The sequence below is a fragment of the Leucoraja erinacea genome, chromosome 20 (genome assembly GCF_028641065.1).
Source record: "Leucoraja erinacea ecotype New England chromosome 20, Leri_hhj_1, whole genome shotgun sequence".
NCBI classification, from domain to species: Eukaryota; Metazoa; Chordata; class Chondrichthyes; order Rajiformes; family Rajidae; genus Leucoraja; species Leucoraja erinaceus.
In genome coordinates this window covers 32,417,565-32,443,002 of record NC_073396.1, presented here as the reverse complement: position 1 = coordinate 32,443,002, position 25,438 = coordinate 32,417,565, and the positions used below count along the sequence as shown (strand labels likewise).

At 41.5% G+C, this 25,438-nt stretch overlaps 2 protein-coding genes across 2 annotated transcripts in view; both read left to right on the top strand.

Annotated features, from left to right (window-relative positions):
• Positions 1-25,438, top strand: part of LOC129707058 (small ubiquitin-related modifier 3-like) — a 261,239-nt gene that overhangs the window by 80,817 nt on the left and 154,984 nt on the right. The gene's annotated exons all lie outside the window — the stretch shown is intronic.
• tdrd5 (tudor domain containing 5) overlaps positions 1-25,438 on the top strand; it is a 53,225-nt gene that overhangs the window by 1,658 nt on the left and 26,129 nt on the right. The window contains exons 2-10 of the mRNA XM_055651819.1: positions 2,027-2,110; positions 4,019-4,257; positions 6,114-6,503; positions 6,874-7,034; positions 14,801-14,884; positions 21,259-21,315; positions 21,993-22,146; positions 22,950-23,074; positions 24,970-25,169. Of these exons, the coding sequence (XP_055507794.1) occupies positions 4,026-4,257; positions 6,114-6,503; positions 6,874-7,034; positions 14,801-14,884; positions 21,259-21,315; positions 21,993-22,146; positions 22,950-23,074; positions 24,970-25,169 (1,403 nt within the window). The 5' untranslated portion in view covers positions 2,027-2,110; positions 4,019-4,025. The remainder of the gene's footprint in view (positions 1-2,026; positions 2,111-4,018; positions 4,258-6,113; positions 6,504-6,873; positions 7,035-14,800; positions 14,885-21,258; positions 21,316-21,992; positions 22,147-22,949; positions 23,075-24,969; positions 25,170-25,438) is intronic.

Sequence of the window (25,438 nt, the reverse complement as noted above, 5' to 3'; positions counted from 1 at the left end):
TCAACGTTGAAAAATGTCCACGAGTTAAAGAAAATAGCCGCGAGTACCTACGAACGGCTATTACCGTAATTCTCCGAGTTTGAATCGAGGGGAAAACTCGGGAGAATTCGTGGTGACTCGGGAAAGTGGGACGGGTTAAAGGCCCTGTCCCATTTTCCCGTGTTATTCACAAACTCTTTTTCTTAAAGTAGCACAGCACTTCACATATGTCCATTGCAATTAATTTACCATCGATTTGTCCACTCTGTAGGTTTATTAATACCCTGTAATTTCTTGCAATACTCCTGTTTCAGCTCTCTCCCCCAAATATGGTGTTATTGGCAAATTTATTACATTTTAGCAAAGCGGAAAATGCTAAACGCATTCAGCAGGTCAAGCAGTCTCCATCAAGAAGGGCATAATTGGTGCATCAGATCAATAGCCCTTCATCAAAGCTAAAAAAGTGAGAAAACAATTGTATTTTAAATTGCTGAAAGTGGGAGGAGTAGAAAGAATAGCAGGGAGATGCAGCGAGACCTGGGTGTCATGGTACACCAGTCATTGAAAGTAGGCATGCATGTGCAGCAGGCAGTGAAGAAAGCGAATGGTATGTTAGCTTTCATAGCAAAAGGATTTGAGGATAGGAGCAGGGAGGTTCTACTGCAGTTGTACAGGGTCTTGGTGAGACCACACCTGGAGTATTGCGTACAGTTTTGGTCTCCAAATCTGAGGAAGGACATTATTGCCATAGAGGGAGTGCAGAGAAGGTTCACCAGACTGATTCCTGGGATGTCAGGACTGTCTTATGAAGAAAGACTGGATAGACTGGGTTGATACTCTCTAGAATTTAGGAGATTGAGAGGGGATCTTGTAGAAACTTACAAAATTCTTAAGGGGTCGGACAGGCTAGATGCAGGAAGATTGCTCCCGATGTTCGGGAAGTCCAGGACAAGGGGTCACAGCTTAAGGATAAGGGGGAAATCCTTTAAAACCGAGATGAGGAGAACTTTTTTCACACAGAGAGTGGTGAATCTCTGGAACTCTCTGCCGCAGAGGGTAGTCGAGGCCAGTTCATTGGCTATATTTAAGAGGGAGTTAGATGTGGCCCTTGTGGCTAAGGGGATCAGAGGGTATGGAGAGAAGGCAGGTACGGGATACTGAGTTGGATGATCTGCCATGATCATATTGAATGGCGGTGCAGGCTCGAAGGGCCGAATGGCCTATTCCTGCACCTAATTTCTATGTTTCTATGGATGCGTGTAAAGTAAAATTGTAACCATGAGTTTAAATATTGACATTTAGAGGCCAAAGAGAAAAAGACACCATTTACAAACTGAAATATTAATGATTTAAAAAGTTTGGTTACCTGATATTGTTGAATTCAACCTGAGGTTGGTGTTATCAAAGATTTTTTTTAAACTGGACAAATTATATTTATTATGTTATCTATTCTTAGTTTCCTTTTCAAATGATTTGTTAAGATGAGTCCCTCACACGTGTCTCCTCCGTACCCTGCAGCTCGGTCCTTGCTCCCCCTCCCCCTAGTTGCAACAGAGCCACCCTAGCCCATACCTTATCAGCCGTCGCAAACAACACATGATCCTCCAATATTTTCGGCACCTCCAACGGCATCCCACCACGAGTCGCATCTTCCAATCGCCACCCCTTTCCGCCTTCCACAGAGTCTGTTTCGTCCGCAACTCCCTGGTTAACTCATCCTTTCCCACCCAAACCACGCACTCCCCAGGTACCACCTTCTGCAACTGCAGGAGATCAAACACCTGTCCCTATACCTCCTCCCTCAACTCTGTCCCGGGCCCCCGACAGCCGTTTCAGGTTAGGCAGAGGTTCACTTGCACCTCCTCCAATCTCATCTACTGTATCTGTTATTCAAGATGTGGACCCTTAAACAAGCATGATACCAGATGAGGACTGGGCCATCGTTTTGCTGATCACCTTCTCTCAATCTGCCTGGAGCTACCTGATCTCCCAGCTGCCAAACGCTTTAATTCCCATTCCTATTCCCACACTGACCTTTCTCTCCTAGGCCGCCTCCATTGTCGGAGTGAAGCTAATCGTAAATTGGAGGAACAGCATCTCGTATTTCGCTTGGGCAGCTTACAACCGAGTGGTATGAATATTGATTTCTCTAACTTCAATTAACCCCTGCACTCCCTCTCTCTCTCAATCCCTCCCCCACCCAAGTCACACCAGGTACCTGTTCTCACCTAGCACAGCTAACAATGTCCTTTATTATTGTTACTTTTTTGTATAACTTTCATTCATTTGTTCTACATCGCTCTACATCTATTTCAACTCTTCTCTTTATCAACTCCTCCCCCTTCTGTCGTGGGGTAGACTGATTCCCCTGAAATGGACAGATGATATTTTTGACTGAAGTAAAATCCTAATCCAAAACTGAAGGGTCTCGACCCGAAACGTCACCCATTCCTTCTCTCCATAGATGCTGCCTGTCGCGCTGAGTTACTCCAGCATTTTGTGTCTACCTTCGATTTAAACCAGCATCTGCAGTTCTTTCCTTCACATCTCAGCCCTAAACATTGTCTGGCCATTTCCCTCCACCATGTTGCCTGAATTCCTCTTGCATTTTGCCTTTTAGACTAGGTTTTTATTCTAAACACCTTTATTCTTTACAATTCTATAATTCTTGTATTATTCCTTAATTAACTGGATTAATACTTCTACCTAATTTTATTTTTAATACAGTTGTATAATTTCACTTTAAAATGGTCTGGTCTACTTGATTTATGCTGTTTGTAACACCTAATATTTTGACTCTTTCGCTGACGCTTTGACATTTTTTTTATCTTGTCCATTTCTAAATACCTTGATTTCCCCATCTGGCTTTCCGTTTAATTTAGGCCCGAGTGAAATATCTTGGTTTTTTATCTGTTCCTTCAGTGTTTCAGAGTTTCACTGCTTTCCCAATTCTCTTTAAATTTCACTGCTAATCTTGTAATATTCAACTTTTATTCTTCACTCTGTATTCTTGGTACGTGTACTCTTACCTTTATTTTTTGCTTAGCTTACTTTCTCTTTTGCTGGAAGGCACGGTGGCGCAGTGGTAAAGTTGCTGCCTTGCAGCGACAGTGACCCGGATTTGATCCTGACTACGGGCACTATCTGTACGGAGTTTGTACGTTCTCCCCGTGACCTGCGTTGGTTTTCTCTGGGATCTCCAGTTCCCTTCCACACTCCAAAGACGTACAGGTTTGAAGGTTAATTTGCTTGGTATAATTGTAAATTGTCCCTAGCGTGTGTAGGATAGAGTTAGTGTGCGGGGTGCGGAATCAGTGGGCTGAAGGGCCTGTTTCCGCGCTGTATCTCTAATCTAATCTTACTTATTCATTGTTATTTGCCAGTATTGTTTTCCACTTTATTTTCCCAGGTTCTCCATTGCCATACTAAATCTTTGGGTAAATTCTTCCTACTATGGACTCTTGCATGCTGGGTTAGTAATGCTTGTACTGAACATGAGCTCCATTCCTTTATACCCTTCTGTCTCTGAATCTGGTTATCTGACAAGCCTCCACTTTGTGTCTGTTTTGAGTCCATTCCGATTAAAACATTCAAGTTGAGGTCAGATTAGGTAATGCAATGCCAGCCCAATGCATTGCTAAAAATAGTTTGCTTAGTAATATTTTAGTATGTAATGGTATTATAAATTAATACAAACTGATATTGTAATTTCTGTCAGCATAAAGTTGGCAGAAAGTTTGGAAATGTTAACTAGAATAGGATAGTTGCTATTGTACCAATGGGATATTTTGGTATTTATGGCTTGATTCTTTTTTTAGATAACTATAGTCTTTCATTTTCATGTTTCCATTTATAAAGAGTTTATTGTGAGTGATTCTTTAACTGGACAAATAAAATGTAAAAATCATTTTATTTTGAAATTCAATGGATAAGTTATATTCAGATTCTTAATTTAGACTATTCTCTCAAAAGCTTTGGGTGCAAAAGTGTATTTAACATAAAGGAAGTGGATTTTATTCCTTTTTTATGAATATTGCAGTGTGAAGATGTCAGAGCAGGAGCAGTTGCTGGAGGTTCTCAAGAAGGAGCTGCGGTCTCTGCTGATATCTGCCAAGAATAGTTTGTCTCCTGCCGAGCTTGAAAAAGATTATCAGACAATGATGGGAAAGCGGCTGCCTTTGTGTGCTTTGGGTTACAGGTCTACTTTGGAGCTTGTATCCAATATACCTGATACAATCAAAGTTCACTCGTGTGGAGATGGCAGCATTCTCTTGAAAGGTAAGCAATTATCCACTGGTTATCATTTGAGTGAAATAACTGATTTCTAGCTGAATTAATTTTCGGACAGACTTGGATTGTTCTCTCTGGAACGATGGAGGTTGAGGGAAGATCTGATAGGATGTAGAATTGTGAAAGAAATATATGGAGTAGACAGTCCAAACATTTTTCCCAGGATGGAAAAATCAAATACCAGGGGGCATATCTTCATGGTGAGAGGAGCAAAGTTTAAAAGAGATGTGTGGAGCAAGATTACTATACAGACAGTGGTGAGTGCCTGGAATGTGTTGCTAAGGGTGGTGGTTGTTACAGGTACGATGGTAGCATTTAAGGGACTTTTTGATAAGCCTGTGGGAATGGAGAGATATAGATCATGTGCAGGCATATAAGAGTTGGTCTTGGCATCATGACTTGGCATCAGCACAGACGTTGTGGGCCGAAGGGCCTCGGCCCGTTCCTGGCCTATACTATTATCTTTCTATGTTATATTTCTTTCCACTCAGTTGTTTGCAATGCAGCTACTTGCTAACTTCAATTTCTGAACAAAAGTTTAGAATAGCATTTTAATCCGTGCTGCTCCCACGCTCTAGTCATTTTTCATTTCATCTGGGAAGACGTTTGCCATGTTCTTGATTATTTCCTAGAAATTTGCATGCAAGGAACTGCATGGGCATTGCTTATTGGTGACTTGGTGGAGGGGGTGTGGGATGCCTACAACAAAGAAGGACCAACAAGACTCTAATGAGTACTTGTAACTTTGCCGGCACCAGAAAGGTGGTGACTCTTTGTGTATTTTATGTATTGAATGCAAGAAAAAACAAATAATTTCTCTGTACCTAGGTACATGTGCCAATAAAGTATCATTGAATTATTCATTGCTCAGGAGGCAATCATATATATCCACATATCCCGTCTGTGGGCTTTGCCTTATCACACCATCTATATATTTGGATAAAGTCAGATTTTGAAATGTTCATAATAAATGAATTGAGTATATCCCAGCTACAGGATGTCGGCTACTTGAAATTAATAACTGGTCCAACAGATTTTATCTTCCAATTAATAGATAACATGCTATTCTATATGCCAGCCATCATTACTGCATGCAGAGGCAGTGGAATTCTGGATGTGGAAGGTTGTTGCTGCTGTCCTTTATATTGAGCCTTGTTTCTGGCTGGAAGATATTCCTGTTGGCAGAGCGAGTGTTGCTAATTGCCTGATGTAATTATTTTGCCCTTAAAATAATGCAGCAACATTTTCTCATTGCAAGGCTAGAGTACCAGATTAGATATTTGTGCTTGAACCTCTGGAGTGGAATTTAATCCATAACCTTCTCACTTTGGTAAGATTGTTTTGTACTGACCTAAGGCTACCGTTTGCTCAAGAGCATAGGCTGATTCAATGTCTTGGTTCTTGTGTTGTCAAAAACTGGAGAGGAATTTCTAAAAACCTTTGAGTTATTCACTGATTTTCTTTTAATTGTTACAGGAAACAAATGTGTTAAGTGATTGGACTTGCCCTTGTTTGGATGGTTGCTTTTGTTTATGTCACCCTTCTTATTTGCTTATACGTTAGCTAAGGAGACCAATACATGGCTGAAAATAGTTTTTATAACATATCTATTGGACATCTGTGATCATTTTTAATATATCTTAATAAAGTGTTTTCAGTACTGCTTGTTTGGTTCAATAAAATGTACTATCAATTAAATGTACTATCAATTAAATGTAAATAATGGCATTAGATCAGTGGCCATGATGTGGAAGGGTAATGTGTACCTGAAATATGTGAGATTTTGTGTTTTCAGTCTCTTATATGTACAGAAAATATGCTTTTTTTAAACAAATTTTTCCCAGGTGTTGGTGACGAAACAACAAAAGGAATTGAAGAGTTGGTAGCAAAAGCAAAGGTCTCCACCAAGACCAAACGTAACTTGAGAAAGACTAGATATGAACGGAAGCAGACTGCCCTGCCTAGAAGGTGCAATACCATCCCAGTTTTACCTGCTTTAGTGAAATGTGAACTTCGAGATCTGGTGGCATCCTTTCCCTGTGGTGTCTTGCTGTCTGATTTTGACATGGCATTTTTGAAAAAGTACGGAAGACCTTTTCAGTACACACGGTATGGCTTTTACTCCTTGCAAGAAGTTCTTAAAGCAATTTCGGAAGATATTGAGATCCAACAAACACGCCAGGGTTCCCTCCTATTGCTGAGAAACAGAAGCAGAGGAAGTCCTCTCGGGCACGGTGAGTTTTTAGTTGCAAATGGTATCATTTTGATTTATTTTTTTTAATGAATTGATTTATTTTGCTCTCTTTCAAACTTAAAATGTCCCAATGTTAATAAACACCTCCTTAATGTTCATCCATTGAAAAGTAAATTGATAGAACTCTGATATTAATGCTGCTCTTTTGCTGACCTACCATGATAAATTGTAGTGCCAATGGGAAACAAGCCTGTTCCCTTAGTTCAGCTTGTTGAAATCATGTGCCAGTCAAAGAATCAAAGTAATGTCAACTATTGTTATATGGACTACTGTGTAGACCACACAGAGTGGTATAGAACTGCAGCTTGGTTCTGCAGATTTTCTTGTAATCATTACTTTTATTCATGTAGGTAAATCATTCAACCAGTCCATTCAGGCCAACCAAACCCAATCAAAGGCGATAACCATGCAACCCAACCCCAACAAATCACCTACAAATAAACCTTTGAATTGGGGAAGTATGTCAGAATCTGCTTCAGACACAGTGTATTTTGACAGAGATCTGAAAAAGGTCTGTATCAATTTGGCATTTGTTATTAATATTTTGCATGTTAAACTTTACTATATTGTGCCACTTAGCTATAGTTCTTCACATAGCTAACCAGAGAATTGTAGAACCAAATGGAAGGCAGGGGTGAATGACCTGAACAGCTTTTGCAAACTTCATTCCATCATTGTCGGCAGCTTGCATAGCTTATCTTTTAATCCAAAAGTGGTGCAAAGAAAAACTGGAGCGGAGTAGTAACTTTTTTTTAAAGAAATAAACAAATTGTACAACATTCAATCACACTTTGATGTTGCTTGTAACATTTCATTGTGCTTGAGGTAGTTTGTAAATACTAGTTATTGATATTGAAATGTTTCTTTCTGTTGCTTAATAGTTTTCCCCTCTGATGGTTTTAGATTCCATTCGTAGTATCTACCACTCTGTCACAGTCAAGGCTTCTGTGTCTCATTGTCTGTTTCTCCAGGCATTCTGCTGATTTTTTATTTTTTTTGCTATGTATCGTAAGGCCTTTTTTTATCTATAACCATTTCCTTTGTAATGTTTGGTCAGTCTACCCCATGACTGTTCTGCTCCTTGGTAGGACCCATCTGTTGCTGAAGGTGCTCCTCAGGTTGACCAGTATGTCGAGAGATCGGCAACCTTCTCGTGGTCTCCTGTTAATCCAGTTAGTCTTCTCTCGTGGAATACTTCGTGGAGACAGATGCCGATAACACAAAACCAAACGAAGGATAGGACAAAGACTGAGTGTTGCAGCCCTGAGCCAAGCTTTGTGCTCTTTTCAGAGCAGGTGGCAAGGATGCTGGGGTACTACAGTTGAACATCGAAGGTCTCACCAGTGCTAAGATATCCATCATTGAGCAGCTAGCATATGCCAACAATGCGACTGTCATACTCTTGCAGGTGACACACTGCGAAGCAGTGGAGAAACTCACAATTCCTGAATTCACACTAGCTATTTTCACACCAAGTAGTAAATATGGTCTGGCCACTTTGGATGACACAGATTGGGCTATAGAAGGGCAGTCTGCAGAAGACTCTGATCTGGAATGGCTTGCAGTAAGGTCCAGGACGTCACCATCATCAATGTGTACAAGCCTTCCTAGTGCGTCTGGCTACAACATCCATACCAGTGTTCAGCCCTCCCTGTGTATACACCGGTGATTTCAACTGCCACCACACCGAATGGGGCTACTCAAGATGTAATAGCGATGGAAACGGCCTCATAGATTGGGCATCTGCCAATGACCTCACGCTTCTGTATGATCCAAAGGAGCCAAACAGCTTCCATTCAGCCCATCCAGTACAAACCCAGACCTAGCCTTTGCCAGCAACACAAAAAACCATCAGCCACCAACGCGCCGGGTTCTGTAGAAATTCCCACGGTCACAACACCGACCACCACTGATCACCACAACACCACTGGTTGCACCAATATCGAGCAAACCTGAGAAGTGGTGCAACTTCCGCAAGGCCGACTGGGACAAGTTCCAACAACTTACCAACGCAGCCGCCTTGGGCCTTACTCCTCCAGATAGTACCAACCTGGACTATTCCTACCAAGCCTACTGCTACATGCTTATCAGTGCAGGCAAGTAAACCATCCCCCGTAGCTACCAGAGGCATTACATTCCATGTTGGGATGATGAGTGTCAACAGCTATACGAAGATCATACTGCTGCTGGCACCAAAGAGAATTCTGAAATCACTGCCACTACATTGCTCACACGTTTGGATGAGAAACGACAAGAACGCTGGATTGAGACGGCTGAATCGATCGACTTCATCCACTCGAGCTGTAAAGCATGGCACACGGTCAACCGCCTGACCGGCAGAGCTACATCCAAACCTGGCAAATGCCCAGTGACTGCAAACGCGATCGCATCTCAACTAGTCAAGAATGGTCGATTCACAAACTCTGACCGCGAAGGTGGCCGACTCGTGGAAAACTGACAGAGGGGATTATGGACCTTTCACCCACGAGGAAATGGCCACAGCACTCAAGATGTTGAAAGCAGGAAAGGTCCCTGGATCTGACAGCATATTCCCAGAGTTTCTACTACATTCTGGAGACGCTGCTACCAACTGGATCCGACAGTACCTGTTCACCTCCATGGAGAAATGCAAAATACCAAAGATATGGCGTTGTGTAACAGTCATCGCTCTCCCGAAGCCGAACAAGCCAAAGGATGATCCTTAAAGCTACCGGCCCATCTCGCTCCTCTGCATCCCATAAAACTCCTTGAGATGCTGATCCATGGGTGTATAAACCCCATCATAGACCCTCAACTACCCCACGAGCAGGCTGGTTTCCGACAAGGTCGATCTACTGCGGACCAGGTAACCCTCCTCACCCAAGACATCGAGGACTGCTTTGAGGCAAATGAGAAGGCAGGAGCTGTTCTTATAGATCTGACAGCTGCCTATGACACCGTGTGGCACCGGGGACTAACTGCAAAGCTACTTCGGGTGCGGCCAGACAGGCGCATGGTATGCTACATCATGGAGCTGATATCAACTGCAGCTTTGTGCTTAAGACCAGTGATGGACAGCAGAGTAGGCTACGTAGACTGAAGAATCGCGTCCCACAGGGATCCGTCTTGGCTCAGCTGCTTTTCAACGTGTACATCCATGACCTCCCAGAGACCATCGATGGAGAATATGGGTATGGCCCATCTAGCCATCCTGATGAGACACAAAGAATGGAAGACAATCGAAAGCCCCTTGAGGCAAGACATGGGGACTTTGGCAGCATACCTACGACAGCGAGCGAGCGAATCTGAGCGAAGGCAAAACAGTGTCAACAGCATTCCATCAAAACAACAAGGAAGCTAAGCGAGAGAGAGCTGTCTTCGTTAACAACAAGCGCTTGGACTTCCAATACCCACTTACCTCGGCGTAAAGCTGGACAGGTCGCTTACATTTCGTCAAGACCTGGCTGATCTCCGTGACAAGGCCATGGCACGTAGCGGCCTCATCCGACGCCTGGCAGGAACAAGTTGGGGAGCCAGTCCATCAACTCTTTGCACCTCTGCCTTAGCTCTTGTGTATGCCCCAGCTGAGTACTGCGTACCCGTATGGAGTAGAAGTAGCCATACTAGCCTGGTAGACACGAGCCTGATCAGCACCTTACGAACCATCACTGGGTGCCTTCAACCTACTCCAGTCGAGCAGCTCCCTATACTTGCAGGCATTCCGCCTGCAGGGATCCGAAGGCAAGCAGCAACTCTGGCATTATCTCGCCGTGCCATGGACCCAGATCACCACCTCCATCTGGCTATCAGCAGAGAGCAGAGGCCACCCCGATTGTAGTCCCGTCACCCCTTTGCTCCACATGGAAAACAGCTCCCAGCATCCATCCAGCCAACTGAGATAAAAGCACACTGGATAGCCACCAAGTGGTCATAGGAGTGGAAGGCAACCATTACACAGCTACATCTCTTCACCAGATAAAAGCAATCCAGGGTCTGACCTCCCCAGAGGAGCATGGGTGAAGCTCAACAGACTTGGTACTGGAGTTGGGCGTTTCAATGCCGGCATGTGGAGATGGGGGCTCCGCCAGAGCCCAGCCTGTGAATGCAGAGCAGAACAACAGACAGCCAACCATGTCATCTCTGGGTGCCCGCTCTACCACCCACCAAATGGAGCTCAAGGCCTGGTGCTCAACACCCGGGTTGAGATCTAACTATTCCTTTGGTTTATATTTCATTCGCAAGAAGAAGAAGACCAGTGTGTCATGGTGGGGGTGAAATGTATTATTGACGATGCCCTGCAGTTTGAGGAACATCTTCCTTTCTGAGACCACCTCCAACAAATCCAATTCCACTCACAGGACAGAGCCAGCCTCCCTGATGAGCTTGTTGATTCTGTTAGTTTCCGGGGCCTTTGCCCTGCTCTATCCCAGCACACGGCAGGATAGAAAGTGGCAATGGCCACCACCGATTGATAGAACATCTGCAGCATCTTACTGCAGACGTTGAAGATCGGAGCCTCCTCAGAAAGTACAGATAGCTCTGTCCCTTTTTTTTACAGAGCGTTCCTGGACCAGTCCAGTTTACTGTCCAGGTAAACTCCATGGCACTTGTACTCCTGGGTAAACTGCACTTTTACACCTTTGATGGAGACGGGGCAGGGATGTTCCTCTCCTCGTAAGTCGACCACTAACTAATCTATTCCCGTTTGGAAAAGAATAGTTAATTAGGGACAGTCAGCATGGTTCGTTTGTGACACACACACATGCACACGCACACACGTATGAACGTAGACTGGTTGTTTTGTAAGTTTGCAGATAAACCAAGGTTGCTGGTGTCGCTGACTGCGAGGAAGGTTTTCATGGTATGCTCCATGGTGTGGATCAGCTACAGAAATGGGCAGAGGAATGGTAGGTGGAGTTTAATCCGAGCAAATGTGAGGTGATGCTTGGATTATGTGAGGTCAAATGTAAGGGGGAAATACACAATTAATGGCTTTGTGGCGCCATCTTGTGGCCGAACCACTTTGGTCTCGAACCTTCGTTTGTCGAGCTCGAGATCTCGCGTGAACTGGCATGATGTGGGCCGACCAATGAATGCCGATCTGTGTGGTCAGGAGACGGGGTGCAGCAGACGACAGAGAGACTTCACTTGGCAGTCATTGCTTTTGTACTAGACGACACATGGACCCGTTGTGACGCCAGAGATCCCTGTTTTGATGCCAGTCAAAATGGCGATCTGAAAATGGCGGCGGGCCCGGCAACCCTCCCCCAACTGCGCAGGCGTGGCTGACGGGCCCAGCAAGTGGGAGCTCATTGTGCAGGCCCGACTGCCGCTTTCAAACTTGTGCCGTTGACGGTAGAAAGAAAATTAAAGTTTATAATGCGAATAGACGACCCGTAGAGCCGTTTGTAAAATAGAACAACTTTACCCGTGGGGTCTCCGTTGTGTGGACAGTCAAGTACACACCAAAGTATGAGATAAAAATGGCGACCTGAAAATCGCCAGAGGCAACCCTCCCCCAACTGCGCAGGCATGGCTGAGGACCCGTTGGGTGCCCTTTGTAACGCCAGTCAAGCAAACACGGAAGTATTAGATAAATAAAGTAAATTGAAGTTTATTAAGGGAATTACTTTGTCAAATCGAACGAAACGTGCTACAGCACACCCCAGGCGAATGGTGAATAAGGCGGCCCTAAAATTATTGCGCAGACGTGCTGCGGCAGGCCAGACAGCAGGGTGGAGCCACCACCAATCAGGTGGCGGCTGTGCCTCGGCAGGTCATACGGGCAGCTCCAGCCTCCATGGAAGGAATGGCAGTGAGGTCGGCTACGAACAGCGCCAGCAAGGACAAGTGGTGCTTCTACCACCATAGGTGGGACTCCGAGGCCTGCCGATGACGACCACCCTGCACACATCCGGGAAACACCTCGGCCGGCTGTCGGTAGTGGCAACTGGGCCAGAGCGTGCATCCCCTGTCAAACCTCCAAGATTCAGCGCCACATCAAGGCGCCGCTGCAGAACTTCGCCCTGCAACCACATCCACGTCAACATTGTTGGACCGTTGCCCCATCCAGAGGTGTCACCCACCTCTTCACCATCGTTGGAAGCCGTCCTGCTCTCGGATACCTCCACTGCGACCTGTGCACGTGCCCTCACCACCCACTGGATCACCGGCTTTGGGGTGCCGGTGGACATTTCCGACAGAGGTGCGCAGTTCACCTCCGAGTCGCGGACAGCAATGGCGTAGCTGCTTGGCACTAAGCTGCACCACACAATGGCCCACCATCCGCAAGCAAATGGCCTAGTTGAACATTTTCACCGGCACATGAAGGCATCCCTCAAGGCACGGCTCACGGGCTCAGACTAGATGGATGAATTACCGTGGGTCATGCTAGGTATACACACTGCCCCAAAGGAGGACCTGGCACCTTCCTCGGCCGAGCTGGTGTACGGTGCCCCGCTTACTGTCTCAGCGGCCCGTGGAAATCGAGAACTGCCCACCACAATGCTGACACGCCTACGTGAGAAGGTGGGCACGCATTCTCCAGTCCTCACGTCCCGACACGGTCTCACAACTACGTACGTCCCTCCCGACCGCCAGGACTGCCAGTACGTCTGCCCACCTTACACCACTGCAAAAGCCTTATGAGGGACCCTTCAGAGTGCTACAGAACAACGCCTCGGCTTTCATCATTGACGTGGGTGGCAGACAAGAGACTGTGTCCGTGTACCGTCTTAAGCCGGTATAATTGGACATTGACCAACCAGTGCAGGTGACACAACCCCGCTGCAGAGGGCATCCGCCATCATGATCAAACCTGCCCTCAACTCAACCAGCCGTAACCCCGAACGCAGGTGACAAGTACACAAGATCAGGCCGCCTCACTCGACAGACTAACCGCTTCCAATACTCCAGTTCTGGGGGGGGGGGGTCAGGTGGCGTCATCTTGTGGCCGAGCCACTTTGGTCTCGAACCTTTGTTTGTCGAGCTCGAGATCTCGGTGAACTGGCGTGATCTGAACCGACCATTCAACGCCGATCTGTGGTCAGGTGACGGGATGCAGCAGACAACAGAGAGACTTCACTTGGCAGCCATCGTTCTTGTACTAATATGAATCTGTGTGTTTTAATATTAAATGAATGTACAAGACGTGAACTTCTTCAGCATGACCCTTAACAGCATTGATGCATAGAGAGAACTTTTGGTTCAAGTCTATACCTCCCTGAAAGTGGCATGATAAGTAGATAGAGTGGTAAAGAAGGCATATGGTATGCTTGCTTTCATAGGTTGGAACATTGAGTATAAGAATCAGGAAATCATGATGCAATTTTATAGTACTTTGGTTAGGCGGCATTTGGAGTATTGTGTGCTGTTCTGATCGTTCCATTAGAGGAAGGATGTGGAGGCTTTGGACAGGGAGCAAAGGAGATTTACTAGTATGATGCCTGGATAAGGGGGTATTCACTAGGGGGAGAGGTTAGACTTGGAATACAATATGATATGATAGAACTTTATTTATCCCAGGAGGCAAATTGGTCGGCAAACATTCATAAAACACAACAAAATACATGAAACATGAAATTAAAGCGAAGAGTGGAAAGTCCAGGATTGGGGATGTGCAAAGATTGGGTGTGGGGAGGAGTCGGTCTACCCCACGACAGAAGGGGGAGGAGTTGTACAGTGTGATAGTCACAGGGAAAAAGAATCTCCTGTGGCGTTCTGTGCGGCATCTTGGTGGAAGCCGTCTGTCGCTGAAGGTGCTCCTCACGTTGACCAGTGTGTCATGGAGGGGGTGAGCTGTGGAGATTGTGTTCTCTAGAATGCTGGAGGTTGCAGGGAGACCTGATAGCAGTATATACAATTATGAGATGCATAGACAGAGTCGACAGTCAAAGCCTTTTTCCCAGGATGGATAAAACAAATACTAGAGGGCACAGTGTGAAGTGAGAGGAAGAGAGTTTAAAGGAATAGTGCAGGGCAAGTTTTCTATACACAGAGGATGATGTGCCTGGAAAACTTTGCCGGGATTGTTGGTTGAGGCAGATGTGATAGTGACGTTTAAGAGACTTTTCGATAGACGTATGGATTTGCAGGGAATGGAGAGGTGTCTTGGCATCATGTTCAACACAAACATTGTGGGCCGAAGTGTCTATGCTAGGGCTGTTCTATGTTAATAGACGTTTTCGTGTCACTTCGATGCAAGTAGAAAATAAAAACAATTTTATTTTTAGCTTTACCTCTGAGGTTTAATTTATAATATGAAATGACATGCTCTTACCCTCTGTTTTTATGTTCAAGCTTGTCGAAGATTTGAGGACGGTGCTTGTAGACAAAGGGGTTGGAGGGACCATGGATTCAGAAGTGAAGAAAAACATTAAATTTGTAAGTAGGAATGGGACATTGTGTCACTACTGGGTAGCACTGGAGTGATGGCACCAACAGTCAGTCAATGTCTACAAAATCCTCTAAATTAACCTGCAGGATGAACTTGCATTAGCATCCTCACCCAGGCCAATGTTCCAAACATTGTGGTGCTGATTATTCATCTAATATTTAAGGATTGGATGGAAGAATTATTTGATAAAACAATTCAAAAGGTTATGTTAATCTGTGAGGATTTCAACATTGATCTGTTAAATCCAAATAAGCATAAAATGACAGAAGAGTTTATTAATGCAATGTATAGCATGAGCTTGTATCCAAAAAGTCACTAGACCTAGCAGAATTACATCTCACTGCCACGCTAATAGATAATATATTCATAAATGTTATGAAAAGAATCTGTCACATTTGGGACAGGAGGTGATCAATGTGGAAGCTGTGTCCTATCTGTTGTTTTTCACTGGGCTTCATTTTGTTGCCTCTGTTTTCATGGGCTTCTCTAATGAGCTGCGTAACTACTCCAAGCAGCCGAGAACTCCTGGAATCCCACCCTTCTGCACTGAGGGGTCGATGTAGCTGTTTTTGAGGAGAAACTCGGTTAATCTTCCGGAGACAATGCTGAAAAACACCTTCCCTTCGACACTCAGCAGCGAGATTGACCGAAATTGATTGATGTTCTTTGAGTTTTTCTCTTTCGGGATCCAAACTCCCTCAGCGCACCTCCACTGGTCAGCAACTCTCCCCCTTCGTCATACCACCTTCAAGATCTTCCATAGGTGTCGAAGGAGCTCTGGGCAGTGCTTGTACACTATGTATCGTACGCTACTAGGACCTGGAGCAGAGGCTGAGCGTGCCGCCTTGAAGACCTCTTCAACCTCCTTCAAACTCGGCTCCCTCAGATTGAACTCTGTTGTTGGGGGTGCTGGGCTAATGAGAGCTTTGTTGGGTTTGAGCTTTTTTTCATGTAGGGATTATTCACTTGTGTTTTACAATATAAAGTGTATCAAAATGGAGTCAAGATGTAAAATCCTACATGGCAAAGTAAAAATAAAATTTGCAGTTATATCACTTCAGAAACCTCGCACAGAATGTGTGATAGATTGGCTTTCATTTATTGCTCACTGGAAAGATGTTGAAGAAAGGTTATTTTCAAAGTTGCCAAAAACAACTTCTGCAAAATAAGTCTTCCAGATATGTTACTTTCAATTTTATCCTTGTATCATCTGTTCTGTCTCCTTGACGTAGATAGTGACGTTCTTCTTCCTGAAAATATTTAATTTTCACCAAAGAGACTTTGTTTACGGCTTATCTCTCTCCTCCATTTTTCAAGATGCCACCTTGTTTCTTGAGTAAATTATGCGTTAAAAGTTCTTCACATTGTTCCTTGGTGGAATGTTCTAAATTTGATGAAGATCTTTCTTCAAAAATTACATTTTTTTCCATTAAAGTTAAATTTAATGTTAGGTTTACAAGAGCCCAAGATAATAAAGGTGGTGTTATCATGGATTGGAAATTGGAATTGCACTGAAAACAAAACTCGAACAAATCGGTACTTTCCTGTGTGAAATAAACTAGGGATTGCTTCTTGGTCCTCGCTTGTTGGAGGAGAGAACAAATTGTGAGGTTGCCAAGTCTGTTGATGATATGAACATAAGTGGAAGAACAAGTTGTGATGAGGGCATTATGATGCTATAAGATCATGCAGATTGAGTGATAATATGAAAACCTGGTATTGTATTGTTACAATTGAAACTGGGTTATAACATGCAAATATTATGTTTTGTGTTTCCTTGAAGTCTATCTTCAAGATCTTCTTCTTGCGTATGGCATGCACAGCCTAAAGTTGTAGGTCAACTTGATCTTGTTTGTGCACGTCGGGGTGATTGCATTAGTCGAAACAGGGTGGCTCACGTGAAGGTTGCAATCTCCCACCCCATCTTCAAGATAAGGAATGGAGGCAGCACTTGTGCCGTAATTCTCTTTTAATTTTCCAACTAATAAAAATGGCATCTGCAGGCTTCTCATTCTGCAACTGTTCACATGTTCTAAATCGCATGACTTAACTACATGGTGCACTTAATTTGCATGTTACAACCCAGTTTCAACTGTAACACCTGGCAAATTGACTTTTATTTGGAGAAGAGTGAGGTCACATACCTTGGTAAGAAAAATTCAAAAGGCGGACTGTTATCTAAATGGAGAAAGACCACAAATTAATAAAGACTAGAGGGATCTAGGTGTTAAAATGCATGAATCACAAAATGTTAGTAGGCATATTTAACAAGGGTTTAAGAACGTAAACAACATTTTGGCCTTTATAGCAAAGATGTTGGAGCTTAAAATTAGGAACATTTTGTTACAGTTGCACAGGGAGGTGGGAGATTGCAACTTTTATGTGGTCCACCCTGTTTCGACTAATGCAATCAACCCGACGTGCACAAACAAAAAGATCAAATAGAACAAGCTGACCTACAACTTTAGGCTGTGCACGCCATACGCAAGAAGAAGAAGTTGAACAGGATGTTGATGACGGCTGGCATACTTTACACAGTTTGGATCACTTCCTAAATAAGGATATAGTGGCATGAGAGGCAGACCAAGACCAACAACATAAAAAGAATATGGAGCATACTTAATAGTATTATCAGAAATGGCCCGGGGAAAACAAACTACCCGAAGTATTTTATTGATAAGGACAATGAAAATTATAATATGGAGGAAGTAGCTAATAGCTTTAATAATTTTTTTGTAAATGTTGGACCAGACCTGGCTAAACAAATTCCTGATCCAGGGACATCTGGAGAAACTCCTGAGAATTTATTGGCGAGAAATCCCTGCTCTATGTTTCTTATAGAAACATAGAAATTAGGTGCAGGAGTAGGCCATTCGGCCCTTCGAGCCTGCACCCCCATTCAATATGATCATGGCTGATCATCCAACTCGGTATCCCGTACCTGCCTTCTCTCCATACCCTCTGATCCCCTTAGCCACAAGGGCCACATCTAACTCCCTCTTAAATATAGCCAATGAACTGGCCTCGACTACCCTCTGCGGCAGAGAGTTCCAGAGATTCACCACTATCTGTGTGAAAAAAGTTCTTCTCATCTCGGTTTTAAAGGATTTCCCCCTTATCCTTAAGCTGTGACCCCTTATGGCAGTAGATGAAAAAGAACTGTTGGATATTGTTAAAACGTATAAAAACAAAATGTCTACTGATTTCAACGACATTGACATGTCGTTAGTTAAGATGGTCATTGAGGGGATTTCCAAACCTCTAACATTCATCTGTAATTTATCTTTCCAAACCGGTACTTTTCCAATCAAAATGAAAATAGCAAAAGTCATACCAATATACAAAACTGGGAACAAGCATCAGTTCACAAACTATAGACCTGTTTCTTTACTCCCTCAATTCTCCAAAATACTAGAAAAAATGTTCAACAAAAGACTAGACATATTTGTAGAAAAGCATAAATTAATCACTGAAAGTCAATATGGATTCAGATCAAACAGATCAACATCACTTGCAATAATAGAATCAATTGAAGATATCATAAACGCTATTGACAATAAACTATATGCAGCTGGGATATTTATTGATATAAAGAAAGCATTTGATACGATCAATCATGATATTTTACTAAAAAAATTAGAAAGGTATGGCATCAGAGGTCTAGTACTGGATTGGATAAAAAGCTATTTAAGCAACAGTTTGTGAAGCTGGGTAGCTACAGTTCTACATGTTTGGACATTGCTTGTGGTGTCCCCCAGGGGTCAGTGTTGGGTCCAAAACTATTTATAATGTATATAAACAACATTTGTAATGTGTCCAATGCCTTGAGGCTGGTCTTGTTTGCGGACGACACAAATATTTTTTGTTCTGGGGAGAATTTAAAACAACTACTGGACAAAATAACAAAAGAAATGGGCAAACTGAAAACATGGTTTGACAGGAACAAAATATCATTAAACTTGAGCAAAACCAAAATAATGTTATTTGGTAATTGCAGAACAATCACACAAGCAAATATAAAGATAAATGGGGTTGAAATTGAACGAGTTCATGAAAATAAATTTCTTGGGGTTATAATGGATGATAGAATCAGCTGGAAATCACACATTAAACATGTACAATTCAAACTGGCAAAAAGCATTTCTGTATTACACAAAGTTAAGCAGGTTCTGGATCACAAATCACTCCGCATTCTCTACTGTTCACTAATCTTACCCTATTTAAATTACTGTGCAGAAGTCTGGGGCAATAACTATAAAAGTTCGCTATATTCATTAACTATTCTGCATAAAAGAGCAATATGTATTATTCACAATGTCAGGTATCTGGGTCACACTAATCCATTATTCTTACAGTCAAAATTATTAAAATTAGAAGATTCGGTTGCATATAAAACAGCACAGATAATGTTTAGGGCCAAAAATAAAAACTTACCTGGAAATATACAAACATTATTCAATGAGCGAGTGGGGGGTTATAATTTAAGAAGAATATTTAATTTTAAGGTACAAAGAGTCCGCACGACCAGAAAAACTTTTTGTATTTCGGTCTGTGGAGTAGGATTGTGGAACAGTTTGAATGTGGAGCTAAAGCAATGTCCAAATATGAACCAGTTCAAAATGACATACAAAAAACTTTTTTTCACAAGGTACAGGGATGAAGGGGATGGTTGACAAACAGGGGTTAATGTTTATTTATTATTTTATTTATTATTTATTTATGTTTTTTGGTTACTTCATACATATTACTTGTAGGGGAATATCAGTTGTATGTATGTATATATATATGCCTGTATGCATCTCTAAAAATTGTCTGGGGTATTAATATTATTAATTAATTAAAATTATTAAATATGGAAGAAGGGTTTAGGGAGAAGGGGTGAGATTAAATAAGTTATTCTTCTTCTCACTCCTTTTCGAGCTTGTAAAGAAAAAGTGTTGGACATTTAAATTTTGCTTTATGCTTTTCATTGCTTTGTAAATATTCCCTGGAATGTCCAATTGTTTGACTATTTCGATTTTGTTGTTGTTATTTATTCCCATTATGTCTTTACTTGTTCGGAACAAATAAACAGATAAATAAATAATAAAATGCCTGGGATGAGATAGTTGTCCTATCATGAGAGGCTATCGACTTGGATTTGTGCAAAAATAAAACCTCTTTCAAATGGCAAACTTGAACATGTTAAACTTTTAACAAAAGCCCAATAATTCAAATTTTCACTAATAAATGCTGGGTTCAGTAATATGATGGAATGGAACATAAAGTGTGGAATGCGTATTGAACCCATATTGGTCTCACTTGAGGTACCATCGGTGTATTTCTGAAATGGCTGCTCGGGGAATTTGAAGAATAGAGAAAGAATATTAAAGCTGAGTTTGTTTGCCCTTAAGAAGAAATAACTATTAATTGACATAATTAAGAATGTTAAAGAGTGAATACTCTTCATCATAGTATCAAATTTCTTGGTTATAAGACACTGGTTGATGCACATGAGAGAAATTGGAAGTTAAGTTATTGCACAGCAGCTGCAAATATTGGAGTGGATTGCCCAGAGGAAATGGTCGAGGTTAAATGTGATCAGTCATCTGGTAATAAAACTGGTGTAGAATTTAGAGAGTTCATAGTATGTTCAACTTTTAAATTTCAGCAAGCTAAATTGAGAATTATTTTCCTATTCTGTTTAGTGATTAACTGGATTTATTGTTCTTACTGGATAATTTCTGATGAGAAGTTGTGACAAAGTACTCCTTAGAATATTATGCGATGCAGTCTTTGAATGCAGCAGTCACAAACCAATGAAAATGGCAATGCAATTAAAGTGGAATGATTGGCCTACTCCCTTAATCTCTGGAAGATACCATTGTGGAAATGTGTGCCCAGCCTTCAAAGATGATTTCCTGAAACTAATGATAGTGTTTGATATATGGCGCAGACTAGCTACAATTTGACCAGCGAAAAATGATAGTCGCTCAGTGGAAAATTAGCAAGATTTGTTAGTGATGTGTATAATTTTGTGTCTCATAATTATGAAGTCTGGAGTTATAAATTGGTTAATTTTTGTCTCTTGCTTAATTTTGTCTATAATATGTAGTGCATTTCAAAAGATTCTGGTGCAGAAAAGTAATTATAATGAAAGATTTACAGTGGATGCTGATCAAAGATTTCCTAGTCATCTACTTTGTTCCACTGTGCATATTTCCTTCAGTTTTTCATTAGATTGATTCGGTTAATGTTGTTTGAATGCTATTCCATTCTTATTGAACAGCAGGCCTAGCTGCAAATTATTTTATTAATTTAGTTTTGACCTAAGAAAATTAAAAAAATGAATAACCTTTTAATCAATATTTTCCGTCTGCAGACTGTAGCACAAAGACCTGGTGGATTACTGGCATCCCAGCTTCCCCTGGAATACAAGGTAGCTCCATATAGGTATCCATGTAACAAAACAAATAAATTGATCATAAGGGATTTGTCTGTTCCTTGGTTGAAACATGTTAACAGAATCTTTAAAATGTTATTCAAGTGAAAGAGTGGTTTGTCCAAGACTGACGGACTCTACACTTGACTTAAGTATACTTGCAGGGTTATATCAAATTTCTTCACAAATCTGAAGAGCTATTTTCCACTGCCATTTCTGGAATGTGCCCTTTTAGCCATATAGATCTATTTACATCAATGCTTTCTATCGTTAACATTTTTGTAATGGAGTTTAACTCATTGTTGATGACAGATACAATTTGTATAAAGTATTTTCCGATTTTGTTTTTAAGTGGCACCCAAAAGACTTAAGTCTGCCTCTTATAGCTTCACTCTGAGGAATACAATTTATTTTTGATAGGTTTGAACCAGGAATAAAGGTATCTACTAATGGTCATATTCCAATAAGACTTTTCTAAAGACAGAACCTGCATATGTGCATTTGCTAATTTTTTTTAAGGGAATATTCTAGAATTGTATAAGCAGAGAAAGATTATTTTCATATTAATTTATATCATTAGCTGTTGGTTGGAAAGAAGCACCAAAGATGGCAGGTTTAATATTTACATATGTAGTGAATATTTTAATCTGAAATGTTTTATTCCTGACTTTCAGAATATTTTTGGAATGGACCTTCCCTTAAAGGAACTGGGTTTCTATAATGTGACTGAACTTGTTGGCGCCTTAAACGACATCTTCCATGTGGAACGTGACTGCATAAATCACGACTGGCGAGTCTTTGACAACAGGCATTCCAGTTCACTTCAAAGTAAAGGGCTAACCACACACTGTTAATCTTTGAAAATAAGTAAACCTTGCAACTTCCCTCGGGAATCCTAAATCAATCATTTTATTTTAATGTTCCTATAAGCACCTGTTTCTTACTTTTTTTAATAAACCTTTCCCCATTTTTTTGTACACTTCCTTTAACGCATGCCTTTTAGTGGTCCTTCAGTGATCATAGACTCTAAAGGTGGGTGTTAATTTGATAAAACTTTACAACATCGACTGCCCATCGGATTTCTATTTTTCTTCATACCTATGAAAAGAACTAAAGTTTTAATCAGTATCTCCCCATAACAATGTTAATAAAGAAATAATTTTCATCCATTGTATGGTTCTAAAATCAATTAAACCTGGGACATGTTTCTAATTCTAATGAGGATTCAAGCATAATGTGAATGAGCAGAGGTGAACAGGTCCACAATGCACTTACAATTTATCTGGCTGATTGCTCAGTTTAAAAAAAATTGCTATCTTCGCGTAATCCCTGTAATTGCCTTCTCCGCCAAATTTCTATCCTTCTGCCCCCCCCCCCAAGATTTACTATTAGTAGTGTTGCTTCCCTATACTGCTATTTATTCATCTTACCAGGAGCACTTTGGAATCTCTATGCTTCCAATAGAACTGGGATTGCCAGCTATTCTACAGTGTTCAATTTATCTATGTCTTTGGGAAACTTAGTAATGGTAAACTGCCACCATTGTAATTGGATCTAATTTGTAATTGGTGTTCTCTAGTTTTTCCTAAAGCTTCATTTTTGTGTAGTCAAATTTAACTTTTTTTCTCTAGACCAAGAGGAATCACAGTTCAACAAAACCAATGAATTGCCGTGTGCAGATTGGAAAAAGCCCATTATTGAAGAAAGTATGGAGCCTGAGAAGGACATTGCTATTAAAACAATTAGGTTGGAAAAGGTAAAAAGTCTTTTCCATTTAAAACATTTTCTCCGAGCTAAATATTTCTCAATTCCAACTGTTCTGTTATTACTTTAATGCCTAAAATTTGACTGAGTTACAATCTGAAATTAGTCTACGGCATAGCTGGTAGAACTACTGCTCACAGTGCCACAAATGCACGTTCAATGTTGACCTCTGGTACTGTCTGCGTGAAGTTTTACCTTCTCTGACTGTGTGGGTTTCCCCCAGGTGCTCCAGTTTCCTACCACTCTAATGAAGAGGGCATGGGAGATGCTAGAGTGTGTGATGTTGGCTTGATTGCTGCATCAATGGAGAATGACTTTCCAGCTGCAGGCCTGAAGGGGTGTTGGTTCAGAAAGCATTAAAGGGATGTGAGAATTGACAATGGAACTTTTTGTGGATTTGGTGTCTCTAATCATCAGTGTAGTTGGATGCTGAATTAAGATACCTAGAAAATATCTTAGAAGAGAGAGATTGGAGTTGGCAAAGTAATGGACAACCTTATTAGGGCTGTGTGGCGTTTCGATGACATGCTGAAGGAAGTGATACCCTGTAGTTCTGAATTTCTTGTTTTGGCCATGCTTGTCTGACATTCAACATCATCCCAGCCATATTTGGGACTGAGAACAGGGCAGCTGGTCAGATCCCAATGGCTGCTGTCAACCTCCTGAGCTTAAGCCTTCAAACAGCAAGCATGATATAATCCGTATATGGAATGCTCTGGATCTCTATTCTGAATTGAGGACATCAAGAATGTACACTGTCATTTGGATGTTCTTTTGTAATGGCCTCAGTAGTGTTGTTTCAACTTGCAGCGCTTCACTCATAAGGCCTCCTGTCCCTTGTCCACTGTTATAAAGCCAATCTGATTTTGTAAATGCTAATTGTTATTTCTCTCGAATTCTGCACAAATGGGTTATGAATGGCTTTAATACCTCAAGGAACAGCATCTGCTCCTGCTTTCGGTGCCTTGGGGTTTCTGAAATTCAGGTTACAACAAACTAAATTGTGTGTATCAACAATTACAGAAAACCAGGACAAAGAGATCTGCAAATTAAGAACACACTATTAGGAGCATGGTTGCATTTGGACAATAGTAAAAGATCTAGCTTTTGTAAAAATGAGAATTATGCATATTACTGCTTTAGACCTCAACTGCATTGTGCAGGAAATTCCATGCCAAAAACATTTACAGATTGATGGATCAGCTGCTGAACTGCGTATTTAAACTATTTCAGGTGGCTGTAATGTATCCAACTAAGAGATGCCATTCATAGAGCTTGCGGAAGATTTATTGTACTTAGTGCAAGTTGTTTGCTTTTAGTGGGAGGTCCCTGAATCCAAAATAATTAGAATATTATTAACAGTTTTTCACCAACAACTTAAGTATCTGAATCTTAATAGTATGTATTACTGCGCTATTTCCCAGTCCATTATCTGGGAAGTGGTAAAATTATTGGATTTGTTAACGGTACTCCAAATAAATTTGATCTACTAGTCTTGGTTATTGTAGTTGTTACAACATTTGATCCAATAATTCTAGGAAAAAAACAATTAATGATCAAATCTTAGTTGCATTGGAAGCTTTGGCACAAAAACAATAGCTTCAAGTAAGTAATATACATGTTGAACTTCAAATCGGAAAGCCCAGTAACTAAGTAGAATTCTAGATTCTCATCTGAAAAAATTGGGGGAAGTTCTTATTGTTCTAGGGAAAGGGAAAATGGGACATGTTTGTGTATCTTCTTAAGAAGCTGCTATTAGAGTTGGTAATTAAATTAAGGACATTTGTGGAGATGAGGTGGAATTCTTCCAATATTTATAAGGGAAATGTATAAAGGTGTTAAATGAGAAAATGGGTCAGTTTACTCAATTTGTCATCCTTTTCACAGCTCAAAGAGACTTGTTGTTCATCAGAATTTGAAATTCCACCAGATGCTGTACAGGATGGAATTCTCTACAAGCTACCAGAGCTGGAGGAAAACTCCTTTACATGTGTGTTTGTAGAAAGTGTGACTTCACCCAGTCAATTTTATGTCCGTTCCTATGGAGAATGGACTGTGACGCTTGAAGATCTGATGATTGAGATAAGGTAAATTACTTTTTGCCTAATTATTTTCATCTTTTTCTTTTTCTTCCCACGAAAAAGTGGGACATTTAAATGTAAGAATCTTTTAAAGAAATGGCAACCATAATTCCTACTTTGTTGAAAAGGTCAATCATTACCTTTCTGATGCCATGTGTGAATTGTGCTTCGTAATGTTAGTTTGATATGTGAAGTAGCCAAGAATCCACTAGTTTAAAAGAAAACCAGGATTGTTCCCAGTATTCTGTCAAGGAAATTTACTTAATTGGAGAATG